General features: G+C 39.2%; 2 protein-coding genes and 1 long non-coding RNA gene across 3 annotated transcripts in view; 1 reads left to right on the forward strand and 2 right to left on the reverse strand.

Moving 5' to 3' along the window:
* Positions 1 to 4,711, reverse strand: part of LOC104951258 (E3 ubiquitin-protein ligase UBR5-like) — a gene marked incomplete at its 3' end in the record, with an annotated part of 20,632 nt that extends 15,921 nt beyond the window's left edge. Inside the window, exons 1-3 of the mRNA XM_010777895.1 lie at positions 4,486 to 4,711; positions 498 to 542; positions 300 to 381 (exon numbers count right to left, since the gene is read on the reverse strand). Coding sequence (XP_010776197.1) covers positions 300 to 381; positions 498 to 542; positions 4,486 to 4,547 — 189 coding nt within the window. The remainder of the gene's footprint in view (positions 1 to 299; positions 382 to 497; positions 543 to 4,485) is intronic.
* A 4,920-nt stretch (positions 4,712 to 9,631) lies between these two features.
* On the forward strand, positions 9,632 to 16,139 carry LOC104951257 (Krueppel-like factor 10). The gene is made up of 5 exons (XM_010777894.1): positions 9,632 to 9,771; positions 10,797 to 10,991; positions 11,588 to 11,713; positions 12,373 to 13,117; positions 14,600 to 16,139. The coding sequence occupies exons 2-5, from the start codon at positions 10,806 to 10,808 to the stop codon at positions 14,902 to 14,904; spliced, it is 1,362 nt and encodes a 453-aa protein (XP_010776196.1). The 5' UTR covers positions 9,632 to 9,771; positions 10,797 to 10,805; the 3' UTR covers positions 14,905 to 16,139.
* LOC104951256 (uncharacterized) lies at positions 15,449 to 16,834 on the reverse strand. Its single transcript, XR_799001.1, has 2 exons — positions 16,580 to 16,834; positions 15,449 to 16,476 (listed from the first exon to the last, which is right to left on the reverse strand). It is a non-coding gene; the product is annotated as an uncharacterized lncRNA (long non-coding RNA).
* Between the last annotated feature and the right edge of the window lie 1,012 nt (positions 16,835 to 17,846).

Genomic DNA, 17,846 nt, shown 5'->3' on the forward strand with positions numbered 1-17,846 from the left:
TAATCGCATTTAATAAATCGCAATTACATTATTCGACCAAATAATAGAGTATTATGTATTTTTGCCATAATCGAGCAGCCCTAATACAATCTATTTAATCCGTGCCACAATTTGTGCAAATCTAGAAATTAAAATAGAAGCGAATGACATAGCAAAGTCAGGGGTGATGTGAGAATATTGACCACGTGTGCATTGCAATCTTTATGTTAACTGTTTTGGTTGGCAGTAAATAATCAACATATATTCTGGATCCCTAAGTGTTTCATTCATGCTAATGATGTAATGTCTCATGGCACTACCTCAAGCAGAAATCCGGCATGGTTTGGACCGACAACACACTGTTTTAGGGTCGCCTGCTCCAGCCGACTAAGGTGTGGATGGCTGCATTGGAAAAGGGAAAACAAACAAAAAGACAAATGAGACAATATTCAGGATAAGGCAATAGATCATTACATTAAACAAAGCAGCCTGCAGTTACAATGTTGACACACACTTACCTGTTAAAGCTGTATTTGTTGAGCTTCTCTGAGACTTCCCGGAGCCTGACAAAAAGATAAAGACTATATTAATAAAAACAATCGAGAACCGTTTAAGATGCAATGCAGATTAATGTATCCAATTTCAAAATGAAGTGCTGGAAGATGCTTCAAAACATGAACCACCAATTATATAAATAAGGATTATAACTAATGCTGTCAAAATTATCGCGTTAACGGCGGTAATTAATTTTTTGAATTAACTACGTTAAAAATATTTAACGCATTTAACGCATGAGCAGAATGGTCCACCCCATACATCCCACCAGTGGCAGCGCTGGGCTAGGCTACAGCCATACCAAGAAATGGCTTAGCCCCACCTTGAAAAATTATATTAAAGTAGGCAAAATAAAGTCCGCCAACTCGCGCTGAGTAAATTGCACAGACAGCAGTTAGTAAGATTGATTTCAGTTGTCACTTGTCTGGAAATACCGAAGACTAGAAACGGTTTTGAAATGTTTTGTCATGTAGTGGTCGTCTTCTCAATAGAACATCTTTGATAATGTCTTCTGGCCAATCAGAATCAAGATAACGGCGTGGTGTTGTTGCAGGAAGCCCTGACGGAGAATACTTTTGCGGTAGTGCATCTCTATATAGGCCTACATCGATACAACATTATGTGTTGATAGAAATCAACCCGTAATGAAATAAGACCCCACGGTTTGATGATTGATAGGTGTGTGGGCTGTCTTTCATTTTGACACACAGAACAATGTTATAATAAACATACATACATACTGTATGTTAAATGGATATATCCGCCTTCTTTCATTTATCTTTCCATTCCCACAACAATATACATAAAGAAATGGCATATTTTGGACATAGTTCGAATGGTGATTAATCATGATTAATTAATTTTTAAGCTGTGATTAATCTGATTAAAAATTGTAATCGTTTGACAGCCCTAATTATAACAAAAACTTTTTCTTTGAGTATGTACTCACTGCATCGATTTTCAGAAGACTAGTTTGTATTAGGGTTAGGGTTAAAATCCTAATATCGATTATTTGGGTCAATAATTGATATCACGATTATTAAAAACGATTATCCATTTACTTTGAAAACATCCATTTATTGAAAAAAAAATGTTGAACAGAATGTTTTTAACAGTTGATTACCCTGAACTTTAAGTAGAATTCAACTGAAAAACAAATTTAAAAAAAAGTTTAAATAAACAATCGTTTTATTTCGATTATGTTGTTTTCATAATCGTTACAAGCCAAAATCGTAATTGCGATTCAAATACGATTAATTGAGCAGCCCTAGTTTCTATGCAACAGTGGCTAAAATTACACACAAATAATTGTTATGATGTTGGCTATTACAGGGAGTTAAATGCAAATGCAGATTTCCCTGTTGTGATAGCATAACAATTTAACACGGAATGTATGTATAAGGCGATGAGTGACAGATTTCCTAAAATTACATTTAAAAAAAGGTGCAATATATCACCTTGGTAAGTTAAGCAATATATAAATCCAGAAAATAACTAACTTGAGACTAAAAAAACAACTGCCTCCTTACTACAAGCAGATCAAATGTCAAGCTTACAATACATTCAAGGTTTCAGGGAACTTTTAACTGCTCTTTCACTTTTAAAACAGTTTTCTAATTTGTTTGCCTGTAAGTTGGCAGTTGGATTTCATTATCCAATTAACTTGGTCATTGTTTCCACCCCTGATTTCCATTTTCTTCCACATTCAAATCCAATACACAGACAATCTGACAGTTTTGTGGGATTACAATCATACGAACATGCTTAACTACATATTAGTCTGAAAAGTATTATATTGCGATACTTGTCTTGTGTCTTCTCCAAAATAATACAGCAAATATCAACCTTTACAAGCTCTTTGGGCAATGATGTCATCTTGAAAAATATAGTTCTGTAAACTGTTCCTCCATACATGGCCATAACACAGTAAAAGAAGTACTAGGGCACCTGCCATGATGAATGACCTAACTCAAAAGGATGTTAACAAATGCCAATTGTCCATTATGGATTGAAGGAAAGTAGAAGGACATTCACAAATGTAAACATTAATAGCAGTGCAGTTACTGATCATGTATACTATTTAAACCAAATGTAACCTAGATATTAATACCAGTAGTTTACCTACATGTACTATGTTAAATCTAGCTCATAAGAACAAGAGACAAGCTAATAAAAGATGTGGCCCAAGAAAAAGCAGAATTTGAATGTAAATGTACTGCCTGTTTGTTAAATTTCAATTGTTCCACTGCTTGATAAAAAGTGCAAACTTTCTTTAAATGGTGCTACAAATGAATGGTGATGGAAGACATCTCCTCACAATATATAAGCACAGCGGAAAGCTATTTGCCATTCCACTGTGCTAGACTAATGTATGTAAGGAGACCTGAGGTCAAGCAAACCACTGGCATTTGGATGTGGAAATGTTCATGCCCAGCGAGCACTTAAAATGAGCCAAGTTGGACCAAGTATTTTTACTTCAGATAGAGGCACTTATCTGCTTTGACAACTGCAAGTTCCTTCATGGGGAAGAAAGCGGAGGGGGCCTCCCAGCAGCACATGGTGACTGTAGCATGCAATGGCATGCATGCCTGGGGATGAAACAGCCATGACCTCTTTAAGGGAACCAACAGTCCATACCATCGAGATACGAGTGACTTTACAATAACTAGAGTAACCAGCAGAATAACAGAGCTTTCCATGTCAGTCAGACCAAAGCTGGTGCCCAAGGGTTAAATAGTACACCAACCTTGCAAAAACATTCAAATACTCTGAGCCTTTACTTGTTCCTAATCTCAAGGTCATTCTAAAACACTTCTCAAACACTTTTTCTTTAAGTAGAACAGCTCATTAATCAGTTCAATCTCAATGGATGATATAAATAGGTTTATCATAAATCACATGTTCTGCCAAAATACAGGTCGCAAACAATGTCCTGGACCTCTCTTCCAAATACTAGTGTCTCATGATCACTTCAGTTTCTACATTTCCAAAAGAAACCCCATTAACTGCAATGTGATGGATGCCATCTGCATGTCACTCCTAAAAATATTGTGTGGAATTGAATTAACTGTTCGAGTATGCTGTAGGTAACAATGAAAATAAGAGAAAACTGTGTATGAACATGTTAACACTGAATACAACAATACTGATAATACACACTTCAAAAAGTATGTGCATGTCCCCGGCCCTTATAAAAGTAAATACCTGTATATTTGGATGTAATGTTGCTAACTCTTCTTCACTGCATATTTAAGATAATAATCTTGGTGCGCAATGTTAAAAACAGGAAAATACAATCATTGTTGCGGAGGAAGACAGCAAGTATTTGTTCCCCTTTAACCTTGCAAAGACACCCCTGCCCTAAAGACACTGAAACACAAATATTTGGCTTTGTCAAGAGCGTGGTAGCGAATTAGCTTTCTAGCATTAGCAGCTAGCTATCAGTTAGCTGACGTTGGCTACTTCATTGATCATGATAATCAACCAGACGCCCACAAAACAAACACTGACACATGTCAACAGAGTGTATTTATAATGTATAGAAGAAAACTCGAATATTTTCAACAGTTATGTGTTTTACGACCCTTATTTCCCTCTCTTTTCCCCATCCCCCAACCCGCATTGTCTATCTCAACTTTGACTGTGGGCCAATCCTTCCAGAGAATCAAGGAAACAGCCTGCTAGCTTTAGCTGCTCCACGATAGCCAGTTAACGGACTAGCATGTAGCTAGCGCTGGACCAACTGTTTGGGTAGCAGCAGGCTAACGAGGATTGTTCAAGATGCCGGGCCTTGTTCCAACCCTGGGGGGTCATTTCAATTATTTAAACCCGACTAAACATGCATGACAATGTCAACATCGTTCGTAAATACAACGTCGAACACTATATCCCATACCCCGCACGTAAATATTGATTTTATATTCTTCTTTTCCACGGCCTGCAACAAAATACCTGTCATTGAGCTGATCCTCAGTCCCGGGCAACGGGTGAACCACGAAGTGAATAGATGTCATGGGGTCAATCCAAAATCACGCACAGGCGTGTGAAAGATGTAGAAATTGTTATTCGTTCGATTACTGTATATATGTGGATTCATAGGAATCGTCTAATAGCGAAAAACCTCGAGTTTAGATCCCAGCCTCCTCACCCACATGCCGCCATCTTAACTCTAGCAAGCTTCTTCTCTGTGTGTTGATTAGTGCACATGCAACCACTGCGCTGGTTGGACCCCGAGCACAAACAGGAAATGTGTTAAATTGGAAGGGATTGGCCTCCAGAAGAAAGGCAAGACGACTGTAATTATAAATACTACACTTTCACACTCAAAAGTCTTTGTTCTTACACAGTTCAGCCTAGTATATGGGTTTAGTTGCATTTTTTTAAGCCTCTGTAGCATTTTCAGGTCCATTGCTGTACTCTAAAGGTCAGAGAAAGGGTTATGTATTGCTAGATTACTGCTTTACAGGCAAGGAAAATACAATCCAAAAAGCTAAGACATTAAGATGAATCTTTTTGGGTTTCTAGACAAATAATGTAGCTATTAATGCATTAAAAAACCAGTGTAATACATACTTACTTTAATCAAATAACCCATAGTTTCATGTAAATTGGCTTAAAAAACAGTCCAATTAAATATCTGATTACAATACAGACCTAACTTGTGCAGTTAAGAAATAAACAGAGCCTACTGAGTCGATGTCATGACTTGTTAACATGAGGGATGTTAACATGTCATGACACAATAATCATCCTTGTGACCATCAAAGACTTATTATGTCACCAAATCTTAAGGGAACAACATGGTTATACTTGGCATATTGTTACCATTATTCTCACAATTGACATTCATGTGGGACCATTAAATAAGAGCTGCTATTCTCATATTAGAATTGTATCGAAAACAGTTTTTTTTGCTCACAAATAGCCCTACCATGGTTTGTTAAGATAATGAAAACAGATAATAGTGGACAAAACATTTAAATGTAAAAGGAAAGATTATGTCATCTTTGGTTGCTTTTGTCATCTACAGCCTAATCCAGTAAACGCTGTTGTCCTTTTACACCAGCAGATGGCAGGATTGACCTTTCACAATGAGACTTGAATCCAGAAAGCTAAGCAGAGAGTGGAGTGCTAGTTTGTCTCTTTCATACTCACAGAGTGGTCATGTGTATATGACATGTACATATAAAGTTATGTAATGTCTGTATAATTCTAATAAAACCTTTAACACCCGTAAAATTAGTTGTTGAATAAATTCCCTCAACAAGAAATGAAACTTGATGTCAGTATAATAAATGTCAAGATAATAGGAAATTATACTTGACTAATTTGACTGCTCCAGGTCAGGTTGATCATTATGTCATCTGCCAAGTTGATCTGTTTAATTTCCAATTTAGAAAAAGCTAAAATAAGTGTTATTATTCAAAATGATCTATACACTACTTGAACTGCTTTTAACCAGTCTAGTCTGCAGTCCACATCCTTAGGACCTGAACTGAATAGAAGTTGAATTAAGTATTAGGTGCACATCCAGAATACACAATGTCACTTTTCTTAATGACATTAATAGGTTTGTATTAAATAATGTATTCATATTTTCTTTATTTACTTACTTACACAATACAATCTTTGCATTTAAGTGTTCTTAGCACATATCATTGCATCAACATATGTTAAGTTAAATTAATGGGCAATAAGGCAGATATCATTATTTGGAGAAAACAATTTATATTTTCATTTGAAACTTTGGTCTAACTTTACATATGCCACATGTCATGTAACTAGCTGAAACACATTTTTAGTTTTTTTTTCCCGGATGTAGGCTAGTTTGAGTTCAACACAGAGGTGAATGAAACCAGTTCCACTGCCCTGCATAAAAAACCTGACTATTCTTAAGAGTGAAGTCAAACAAAAAAATGAAATTCCTGGAGCTATTTTTAGGTGGTGCATCGGGTTATCAAATGACCTCTGTCCTTGTTAAATATGGGTACAAAGAGTCCTAGCCAGGAGCACATAATCATTCGGGCAAAGTGAGCAGGTTTGCAGAACCTTCTAACAATCTAGTACAACGATTGTTGAACTGTTGGTTAGCATTTACGACCCAAAGTAAAACTATTACCACTGATAACTTATTGAACACCTTATCCATTCTTAGATCAGCTGAGAAGCACCAGCTCCTGTCAGTCAGGACACTACCAGGAGGATAAGATATACCCGTGAAGTAACTCGATCACTGGCTGGAGAGTAAAGACTTTTAAATAACTCCTGTTACTGCTGCCTGGGACATATCTGTGCAGGTCCAGGGCAGGACTCACCATGAGGGGAAACTGCCTGTTAACACTGACCAGGTCAGACCAGGCCTCAGGCTGCAGTCACACATGCTGCACAGCTTTAAAGACATTGTGCTGGCCTAAAATGAGCTGTTCCTGGTTGCTTTCTTCTAACATAGAACAGTCCTTGTTGGCCTAGTCTGACTTGTGTTTAGGAAGCCATAATGTCTGGGATAATTCTGCCAATAGATTCCCACAAAATCTGTTTGTCCATTACCCAGTACCATGAGGATGTAAAGATCTGCTCAATAGAGTATGGCTATTGTAACGGGCCATGCATCACACCTTAAAACTATAGGGCAACCTGATTGGCCCACGACCAGGAATATACACAGGAGTTGCCATGTGCTCTTTTGTGCCATGAGCGCTCACTGTAATATCGGGAGCTTGATAACCCCATCATCATAAAAAGGACCATGATGGACAATATCATTATTGCAGATGACATTTCATAATTTAGTTTGCCACAACACATTATCTATAAAGTACATGCAATATAAAGTATTATAACCTAAGTTTAAAGCTGTACAAATCAATTATATTAAAATGACATGTTTTTAGGTTACCAGAAACATGACTCAGAACTGTCAATGAGCAATTGTTAGCACTTTTATGGGGTGATAATAGGTACATTTTGTGTTTTAATCCTGTTCTGCAACCCCCAAGTGATAAACCCCTAAATAAATGAAGGAATTTACTTTGAGTTTTTGGTCATGTCTTTGATCAAGCCAAAGCCATTTGACATTTTAACAAGTGAATTAAAGCAGTTCAAGGAGTACTCCAGCAACTCAGTTTGCCACTTACATAAGGTTGGGGGATTCAAAGTGCCATGAACCTAAATGATCACTAATGGCAAGCAGGGGGAGACTCCTCTGGTTGCAGAAAAGTCAGATAAAAAAAAAAAAAAATGTCTCAAAATTAATAGAAAAAAAACATTTTGGATTATTTTTGATGGAGTCATAAAAAGGCTTAGGGCCCACTTTTCCTTTAAAATATAATTTTTTCACAATTCTCTGTACTACACACAATAAATATTAATGGGGTAGCCTGCAAATTTAGTAGTGGGTAAATTGCCTACAGTCAAGATCGAAAATTAAATATTTAAAGAGACAAAAAATAGAGAAAATAGTAATTTCCCTCGCACTCAGACTCACTAGTACTACATTCCTAAATATGTTCTTGAGGAACAACACACAGTGCTTGTTTCTGTGTGTGTATTGCTCCATTGTGTGTCTAGAGCCGGCCTTTTGTTCTGGCTCTGTGCTGTGCAGGAGGGTGGAGACAGCTGACACTCACCTAATCCCCAGCAGGGCAGCCCGAGCCCCTCCTGACCTCTTTCACCCAGAGGATGATAAGCTTAATCATTGAAACAGTAATCAATCTGAAACAGAAAAAAACGTTTTATTTCCTGAAAATGTCTCGTTAGTTCAACTTTTTTTATTTGGAGCCGGTTGATTCTTCATGAGAAATGGATTGTCAAAGGGATTTAAAGTGGACCCATCATGCTATTTGTAGGCATAGGTCTCAGATATATAAAAATATATAAAAAACATGTCTATGAAGTGTTTTGCTCAAAATACCAAACAGATCACCCATTCTAGCCATGCCTCGTATCCCTCTATTTCACTTACTATTTCAAAAGTGCTGATTTGGGGTATAAAGCTTTAAAAAACTAAAATTTGATAAAAGAATTGAGGGGGCTGAGCTCATGTGGGAGATTCTACCGGCAGATTCTGCGGGGATGAAACGCCATATCATGGATTATCAAGGATTATTTCTGAAACAGTATGGAGCTCAAAGGCTTTCTCTAATGCTGGTTCAAGGTTCTTTATTTGTCATACGAACAGTTATGTTGATGAAAATCTTAGGTCACAGGCTTCTTCAACAGTGCAACAAAATAATACAGAAAAACCGAAAAACTATAGTGCAAGTACATATTAAAAAGTAAATACGAAAAGAAAAATAGTTTAAAAAAAGTGAAATAGTGAAATAAGCGGTTATACCACAAGGTGGGTTCCTTTTTATTTCCTGCTTCTTCACACACATGCTCTATCCAGTACAGGTTAGCTCTGAGTGTTAGCAATGCTAATGTATACATGCACCGACCATATTACGTCCAAAACAGTCGGGCATTGTTTCTGATAGCGACGTTTCTGATAGGGCCGTGGGTAAAGTCATAGTACAGGTACAACAAAATGAATCCATCCAACATCCAACAAAAAACAGCGGTTAACTGACCTGCATGAGATAATATCCTTTACAGCCCATATTTCAAGACAACATTAGAATATGTCTGAAGACACTCTGATAATGATAACACATTTGTATTTGACACAACACTTGAGGTGAAAGTGAGATAGTAGTAGTAGTAGTAGTAGTAGTAGTAGTAGTAGTATTTAAACTTTATTGTGATGCTTAGAGCATGACATAAAATCTGGAGGACCTATATTAAGAAAGTACCGTTTGATTTCTTCTCTTTAAAATCATACAAGATGTGGGTCAAGGGTGAAATTAGTCATCCAAGGCAGTAGTGTGTGTTTCTGTGTGTGCGTGTTAGTGTGTATTGAAAGGGTGGGGGTGATGGGAAGTGTGACCATCAGGAATGTTTTTCACACACCCATGCGCTTGTGTACCACGCTGTCTTCACGGTGCCGTCAGCCCCTGATCACGCACCGAGGCTCTCTCCCATTGGTTGGCGCTAAGCACACCTTTGCGCCCTATTGGGCAAGACGTTAAGCCACGCCCATCTTTTCCCCACCGTCTTTGAAACGAAGAATGGTGATGAGTCTGAAAAAGAAACTGGAAGACATCAGTCACAATTTTAGTTTAAAGTGTTCACACGACGCGGACGGACAAGTACACGCGTTAAACCGGGTTCCTGAACACAACACATAGACCCACATAAAATGTAAGTAAACACATTTTTCACAATGTCATATATATTCCATAAACCATAATTTAACCAGAAGTGTCTCTTTTAAATGATATAAAGACATAATATATATATATTTTATGTAAATATATATTATCTACTATATCCAACGTGTTCAATGTCTATTGATGGTGCTCAAGCATTAGGTAATAGTTAATTTAATTACCACCAACTTCCTCACAGGAAGGTGTGTGTGTGTGTGTGTGTGTGTGTGTGTGTGTGTGTGTGTGTGTGTGTGTGTGTGTGTGTGTGTGTGTGTGTGTGTGTGTGTGTGTGTGTGTGTGTGTGTGTGTGTGTGTGTGTGTGTGTGTGTGTGTGTGTGTGTGTGTGTGTGTGTGTGTGTGTGTGTGTGTGTGTGTGTGTTCAGGTCAGGCAGTAGTTGCTAAGTGTTGTGTGACGGTTTGTGTACTAAGCAGCAGTTGGGGCTTTTGTCCCCCAGTAGATGTAGGTGAAAGGGCCCCAGTGCTCAAGAGCAGCAGCTGATCATGCTCTCTTCACATGACCCTTTGTATGTTCTCTCTATATATAGATGGATGGTAAAATCAATAAGTTTTAAAATGTTGATTCACCTCGAGTCGCCGTGCATGTCTGCTCACTGTTTTTCCATTTTATTATTTATATAATGACTGACAGTTATTGTCTCAAACAGAAGAGCATTAGGGCCACGTTATTATTTTATTTATTTTTTAGATCATCTGACCATAAGTGATTTTATTTATTTTTAAACCTGAGATTAAAGTCAGAATTCTGAGAAAACATGTCAGAATTTGAGATAAAGCTATTAGCCTATATATTTTTTTCCTGACAACCTCAGAATTTGAGATAAATAAATGTTTTATTTTCTTCCTGAAAAGTCAGATTTTTTTCTCAGACTTTCTCAGAACACATGTTGAACACAACCCTAATTCTCTTCCGTAGTGTCAAATATTGAACATAGATTATTATTAAGAACCGTCCATGCATGGTGTGTTGTCTCATTCAAATGTTTGCGCTTTTATCAGACTGTCAACATGGAATTTGAGGAGCTCGCCTCAGACCGCCAGGGTGAATCCCAGCCTGCTCCTTTGGGTGACATGGAGGCAGCGGAGGCTCTGGTGTCCATGAATAAATGCTGGGAGAACTTCAGACCCCTGACTCCATCCTCAGAGGACGACTGTGTCCTCTTTGTCTCCACTGTGCCGCAGGACCCTCCTTCGGTAAGGGATACACATGGGCTGGGACTTCTCATATAAAAGTCTGCTTTCATTTTGTGAATTCTGTAGAATTTCCCCTCAAAAATGGCTTCATATATGGTGTAATGTCAAACTTGATGCAATCCATAAGAAATGGACTGTCCCGTGTGGGCTGTCCCATAATTGCTTAGATAAATACCTCTGTAATAAAACCCCATGCTGATAAAAAGCCGTTTCACAGAAAATAAAAACCATACAAAAGACATCAAAATATTTAGCATATTTGAACACTTAATTTTATTTGTTGTCTTATTGTAGTGTTTTTATTGGATTAATTGTCCTGCTTTGGTCTGCTTTCATCTGCTCTCTTCACATGAACCTTTATATATTTTCTCTCTCTCTCTCTATATATATATATATATATATATATATATATGAATGGCAAAATCAATAAGCTTTAAAACATTGATTAACATCTGTGGATGTCTGCTCAATGTTCCATTTTATTATAGGATCGACACATATTTTGTCATATATTGATCATTGATTATCGTTACCTCATGAAAGAACAATCCATGCATGGTGTGTTGTCTCATTTTAATGTATTGGGCTTTTATCAGACTGTCAAATTGGTGTCTGAGGTCATGGAGTCGGACATGGAGTGGGAGACTTCCAGTGCGTCCTCAGACTGGTCGCAGCCTGACTGTATCCTCTATGGCTCTGTTGGGCGGCAGCAGTCTCCTTTGGTAAGGGATACATTTGGGCTGAGGGTTCTCATATAAAGGTTTACTTCTACACCAACTTGTAGTTTTGCAAATCTAGTCTTTTAAGTTTGTAAATTAAGTAAATGTATAGCACTTGTATCAATAGGGCTGCAAAATATATATTTCTCATGTAAACAATGGCTGTTTCTTGTCTCTTAAATATGGAGACTTCAAGCATTTCTCTGGTTTATATAATTTTAAAATGAATATCTTTAGGGTTGGGACTGACAGAAGTAAGCAACTTTGAACGATGAAAATAGTGAGGAAGAGCATTAGAGTGCGGCTCTATTGTTTTTTTTATTCAACACTCAAAGTCAAACTTTCAGTAAATGTATTATTCTCGTATTTTGTTTATTCTCAACAGATTGACATTTATCCTCAATATTACGTCTTTATTCTCAACAGTTTGAATTAATTATCAACATTTAGACCTTAAAAAAAATCGAATTCATTAACAAAATCTTATTTTGACATTTTGCCTCTAACGTTTCAATTTTATTTCAACATTTAGACGTTATTCTTGATATGAAAATGCTATCAGTGTCCCTTATACTCTCCCTTAGATACTCGTATAGCATTTTTGTTTCAAAATAAGATTTGTTTGTCAACCATTAAAATGTATGACTTTCCTCTCCTTCCAGTGGATGACACCGCCATACAGTCCGCCTGATTTTGAGGCCACCCATTCCCCCCCGGCGATATCCTTATTTCAGCGAATAGTAGAAGACACTCATGAGCACACACAGCAACGCTTCCAGTGCACCAGTGTGATCCGGCACACTTCAGATGGCCCGAGCGGCTCCTGTAGCGCCCGTCCTGCCTCCAGGGAGGACAGACTCACTCCTGTTCATACAGAAGACTGTGAATATGGGCAAGATGCTGTCCAACAGTCTGACTCTAAAGCAGCCGGGCCACAGAGATCTCACACTGCGGCTTTGCCAATTGTTTTTGAAACCAGCCAGAAGAGCCTTGAGGATAAATCAAACTCATCTCAGGCTGCTGGCTCTGAGCTCTCTCCTCTCCCTCTGTACAGCCACATTCTTCCTGTCACAGCCTGTGACAACCCAAACGGATATCAAATCCCATCCCCCACCACTGCACCACAGCACCGTCCCCCAACACAAGCAGCTCCTCCGGCCCAAGTCTTCTTCCTCGTCCCTCAGCTGGCTGTTCCTACTCTCTACGTCCAGCCGGCCCTGGTGACCTCTGGGGTCACCAAGCTGACGGCCATCGCCCCCGCGCCTGGGCTGGCCCTGTTGGAGCAAAGACTAAACCAGCCGCAGCCCGAGGTGTCCCGTGTCCGGAGCCATGTTTGTCCTCATGAGGACTGCAGCAAGACCTACTTCAAGAGCTCCCACCTCAAGGCCCACCTGAGGACACACACAGGTACGACAGGAAGGAGTTTAAAGGGATAGTTGAAGGGGGGTTTATGAGGTACTTATACATAGTCAGTGAATTACAAAGCGTAGATGGTTGAGTTTTGTAAATACGAACTGATCCTAGTCACACAATAATACAAACATACTAACCAATTGAGGTGCGGTAGACTAGCAACTCCCAATGTTTTGAGAGGTCAAATAGTTTTCTTTGTCAGAGAGCATAGATTCAAGATTCAAAGTCTTTATTGTCATATGCGCAGTAGCTACAGTGTAGTAATGGCAATGCAAATCGTCCCAGGTCCCTCCAACAATGCAAAAATGAATATAAGACATAAAATAATAAAACAAATGTAAAAACCAATAAAATAGTACAAGGAGAACTGAGTACAATACAAATAGTGCAAGACTGTCTTACAAGTACAAAGTCATGCAGATGAAGTACAGTACACGTCAAAAAATAACAATTCAATAAGCTCAATGTTGCAGTTGAGTCTAAATACATGTACATAGAATAACATTAAAATAAACAGAATTTAATATGAAATACTGTCTATTGTAGTAATGGATATAGAACAGCTTCAGTCTCCCATCAGAAAGAGCTGCCTGACAGCAAGTAAAGTGTTGAAAATATTATAAATGTAGCTTATAGCAGTAAACTAATGTTGATTTTTCTTTGATGGTCATTTTCTTACGATGAACAATGTTTTGCTGCCCATCCCCAGCAGTAAACAGGTTCAATTCAGTGCTGGTTCTTAGGTCTACTTCTCCAAACTGGGGGAATACCGACGCCATCTATTGACTATGAATAAGTACCTGATATAACCCCCACTCCAAATGTGAACTTCAATATAGTATTTCATCATTAACCTTCTTTTTTCATCGGGTTTCATCCCATTCAAAATGTTGAATATCAGAAATATGGGTTTCTTTCATCTAATTGCCACAAGATAAGATGGTTGCATGCTATGTTAAAATGTATAGCATCTCTGGTTTATTTAATTTAAGCTTTTTCTTATTAACTTTTTTTAAATTAGGTATAGTTTGACGCACATTTGGACTGATAACTATATATTCAAGAAATAAATGTAACATTTGTATGTATTTGTTGGAATTAAGTGGGCTGAAAATGTGTTACACAGAATTGGGTCAATGTCTACTATATGTTATCCTAAGCAGTCAAGCCAGGGCAGATCAAATTTGACTTGAGGACAAAAACACTAAGGTTAAAAAAGTACATACATTTTAAATATGGAGTCCTTATATTATAATAATAATAATTCATATAGGTGCCTTTCAAGGCTCTCAAGGTCGCCATACAAACACATAAAAAACAAGATACACAATAGGCCTACCTATATAGATACTCGAAGACATTTTACAAAGCAGCCAATGGTCAGCTTTCAATGCAAAAGATGACACAAATGAAAGGGAAGCAAACAAATGACCCAAAAAGCCTTATTTTCTAACTTCACTGTCTGTTTTCCAACAGGAGAGAAGCCTTTTAGATGCAAGTGGGAGGGCTGCGAGAGGCGATTCGCCCGCTCCGACGAGCTGTCCCGCCACCGACGGACCCACACAGGGGAGAAGAGGTTCGCCTGTCCCGTGTGCCTCAGCCGCTTCATGAGGAGCGACCACCTCGCCAAGCATGCACGGAGACACCTCGCACAGAAAAAGACGCCCTGCGCAGTTAAAGGTCATCCAGTCTGCTCACATCACTGCTCACATCACTGTGTCTTCAACAAAAGCCTTCTGAGACATGCCGAGGAGACGCAGAATGAAATGCTGGGAATATGAAGTGTGCCGGTTATATGCAAAACTGTCAGATCATAACACTTCACATCTGAACCAGATGAATGTGCATGTGAAGCCTTTCCTTTGCTTTGATGATTCTAGTTGAATAAGATGTTTACATTCAAACTACTCAAACTGAGCATCTACACTAAAATGATCCACTGTTAATACTGTTCTGTACACTTTTGCAAATCAATGCTAAACATGTTTACTGTTGAGTGATTTTTGACCAAAGAATGTTAAGTATTGTTCTTTTGAGCCATACAAAAATATATTTGTAATAAAAAGATATTTGGCACGGAACTGTACTTTGTGTTTTGTATTTGTTTGCATATTTTGTAGGTTCATTGGTGCTGTCTATTTAACATGTAATGATACTTAGAAAACCATATGCTGCTCAAAAGTAACTTTGCTTTTGACTAGATACAGCCCCAACATCATCTTGCATTAGATCATTTTTCTAAAAGGAGAATTGGATTAAGTCATGTAATTAAACAGTTTCTGAAAGCGTTAATGTTCCGTGTATGATAGAACTCAGACACAGGGATTCACAGTCCAGTCATTGAGGTGACTGAGGTGTTTATTGCCAGATAGTTCATCATGCCTTAAACACAGATAAGGAAATCATATTATTTTAAAAGCAGTCCTAAATCTTGAAGAAATATTGATAAATAGCATTACATTTTTCTAGCATTAGAAATGCTTTGTTATTTCATGTTAGCTGATTCTTTATCCATCAGCACTTCCTTTGTTCCATCTGCAGCGCGTGCTGAATAATAAACCGGTTTTATTATGTCGAAGTATAACAGTTACCTGCTGCTCTTTTACTGGTCAGGGAGTAAGCTACTTAGCGTTTTAGAAAAACACTAGTTCAGTTTCTCAACCAGAACAGACTGCACTGATCATTATTACACGAGAGGACTTCATGATGACACTGGCTTTGTTCACAGATGAGTGAACACGCTTTCATTTGCAAGCTTCAAAACACTGAGTAGGGAAAACATGTAATCAAGCTCTGATCAAACTCAAACTACACAACCAATTAAATTCATAAATACACATCCTGTAGCAAAGCACACTACAATATCTCAGAACTGTGTTTTCATTTAAATACACAGCTTCAGTCAGTTATACATATTGTACTTTACGACACTGGCAAAAGCAATGAAGACATAGATAAGAGGATTTGTTAAATATGATCATTTAGAATCATTATACGTCTACTGTGTGTGTGTAAACGGCGCAAAACAAAGGGAAGAATGCATTTGTCTTTTAGGACTCATCCATTTTGTTGCACACTTAAAATATCTACTTAGGGTTTAATCGCTTAGTTTATTCTGTATTGGGGTTTGTAAAATGCTATATCTGCTGAGTCGGCTCCATTCAACCCCGTGGAATGTGGACCAGAGGAAGCTAGCAGCAGAAAGCAGGAAAGTAAAGAATTCCTAGTCTGATGATTGCTACGCGGGGACAGAGAGAGTGGCCTCTGTGTGGCAGGAATTGTGGAAACAAGGGACCAAAGAGAAGTTCTTCAGTGTAGCCTCATGGGTGACTCCAGTGTCCTGCATCTCATACCTGGGGGAGGGAAATGAACGTCAGACGAAGACAAAATCTACACAGAAGATATGCTCAGTTTCTCACTCCAAATATGAAAACCGTCAATGGCCGAGTCCCTTACCAGTCCCTGGAGGAGATGACGTAGTACACAGGGGGCGCTGGTGAGTCCGGGGTGGTGCGGAGGGGCTGTCCCATGGTGTAGGCCCCTGCCTGGGAGAAGGTCAGCCAGTCTCCGATGTTGAGCTCAGGCAGAAGGCAGTGCTCCACCACCTGGTCCAGGTCGTCTGCAGAGGGGCCCCACAGGCTGCTGCTGAACACCGGAGCATCCAGGGGGGGGTTCTGACACACAGATTTATTTACCAATCAACTTAACATGAGGGCTTTGATCATGACTTATTCAACAGGATATATTCTGGGTTGCCAGATAGAAATATGTATAAGTAGAACATCATTTATTTGTGTAGGTTTCCCTCAGGGCTCTGTTCTTGGTCCCCTACTCTTCTCCTTGTACACAAACTCGCTCGGATCAGTCATTAGCCCGCATGGTTTTTCATACCACTGCTACGCTGACGACACCCAATTAAATCTGTCCTTTCCGCCGCTCAGAGACCCAGGCCGTCGCACGCATCTCTGCTTGTCGAGCGGACATCTCTCAGTGGATGTCTACTCACAAACTCAAGCTCAACCTTAACAAGACTGAGCTGCTTTTCCTTCCGGGAAAAGATTGTCCAACTCTTGACCTAACGATCAACATCGGCCCCTCGGTTGTTTCCCCGACTCAGACTGCAAGGAATCTGGGTGTGATCCTAGATAACAAACTGTCCTTCACTGCAAACATCGCTGCAACAACCCGCTGCTGCAGATACACTCTTTACAACATCAGGAGGATACGTCCCCACCTGACCCAGAAAGCGACGCAGGTTCTGGCCCAGGCTCTCGTCATCTCAAGCCTAGACTACTGCAACTCCCTCCAGGCTGGTCTACCTGCATGTGCCATCCGACCTCTGCAGCTCATCCAGAATGCAGGGGCCCGTCTGGTCTTCAACCTTCCTACATTTTCCCACACCTCTCCGCTCCTCCGCTCCCTTCACTGGCTTCCGGTAACTGCTAGAATCCACTTCAAGACACTGGTACTTGCGCACCATGCTGCGAATGGATCTGGCCCTTCCTACATCCAGGACATGGTTAAACTGTACACCCACAGCACGCTGCACCCGCTCTGCTGGCAAACACGCACTGCGAGGGGGACCCAAGTTCCCATCAGCAAAAACACGTGGGTTTGCTATCCTGGCTCCAAAATGGTGGAATGAGCTCCCCATTGAAATCAGGAGAGCAGATAGCTTGCACATCTTCTTCGGGGGAGACTGAAAACTCATCTCTTTCGACTG

Source organism: Notothenia coriiceps, unplaced genomic scaffold, assembly GCF_000735185.1.
Source record: "Notothenia coriiceps isolate Sejong01 unplaced genomic scaffold, NC01 NC01_scaffold00018834, whole genome shotgun sequence".
NCBI classification, from domain to species: Eukaryota; Metazoa; Chordata; class Actinopteri; order Perciformes; family Nototheniidae; genus Notothenia; species Notothenia coriiceps.

Excerpts from the sequence above, each read along its gene's own strand:
- LOC104951257 (XM_010777894.1), top strand. The coding sequence starts at position 10,806 with ATGGAATTTGAGGAGCTCGCCTCAGACCGCCAGGGTGAATCCCAGCCT. Across the intron at positions 10,992-11,587 it reads TGCCGCAGGACCCTCCTTCG|ACTGTCAAATTGGTGTCTGA; the intron begins GTAAGGGATACA and ends GGCTTTTATCAG. Across the intron at positions 11,714-12,372 it reads GGCGGCAGCAGTCTCCTTTG|TGGATGACACCGCCATACAG; the intron begins GTAAGGGATACA and ends CTCTCCTTCCAG.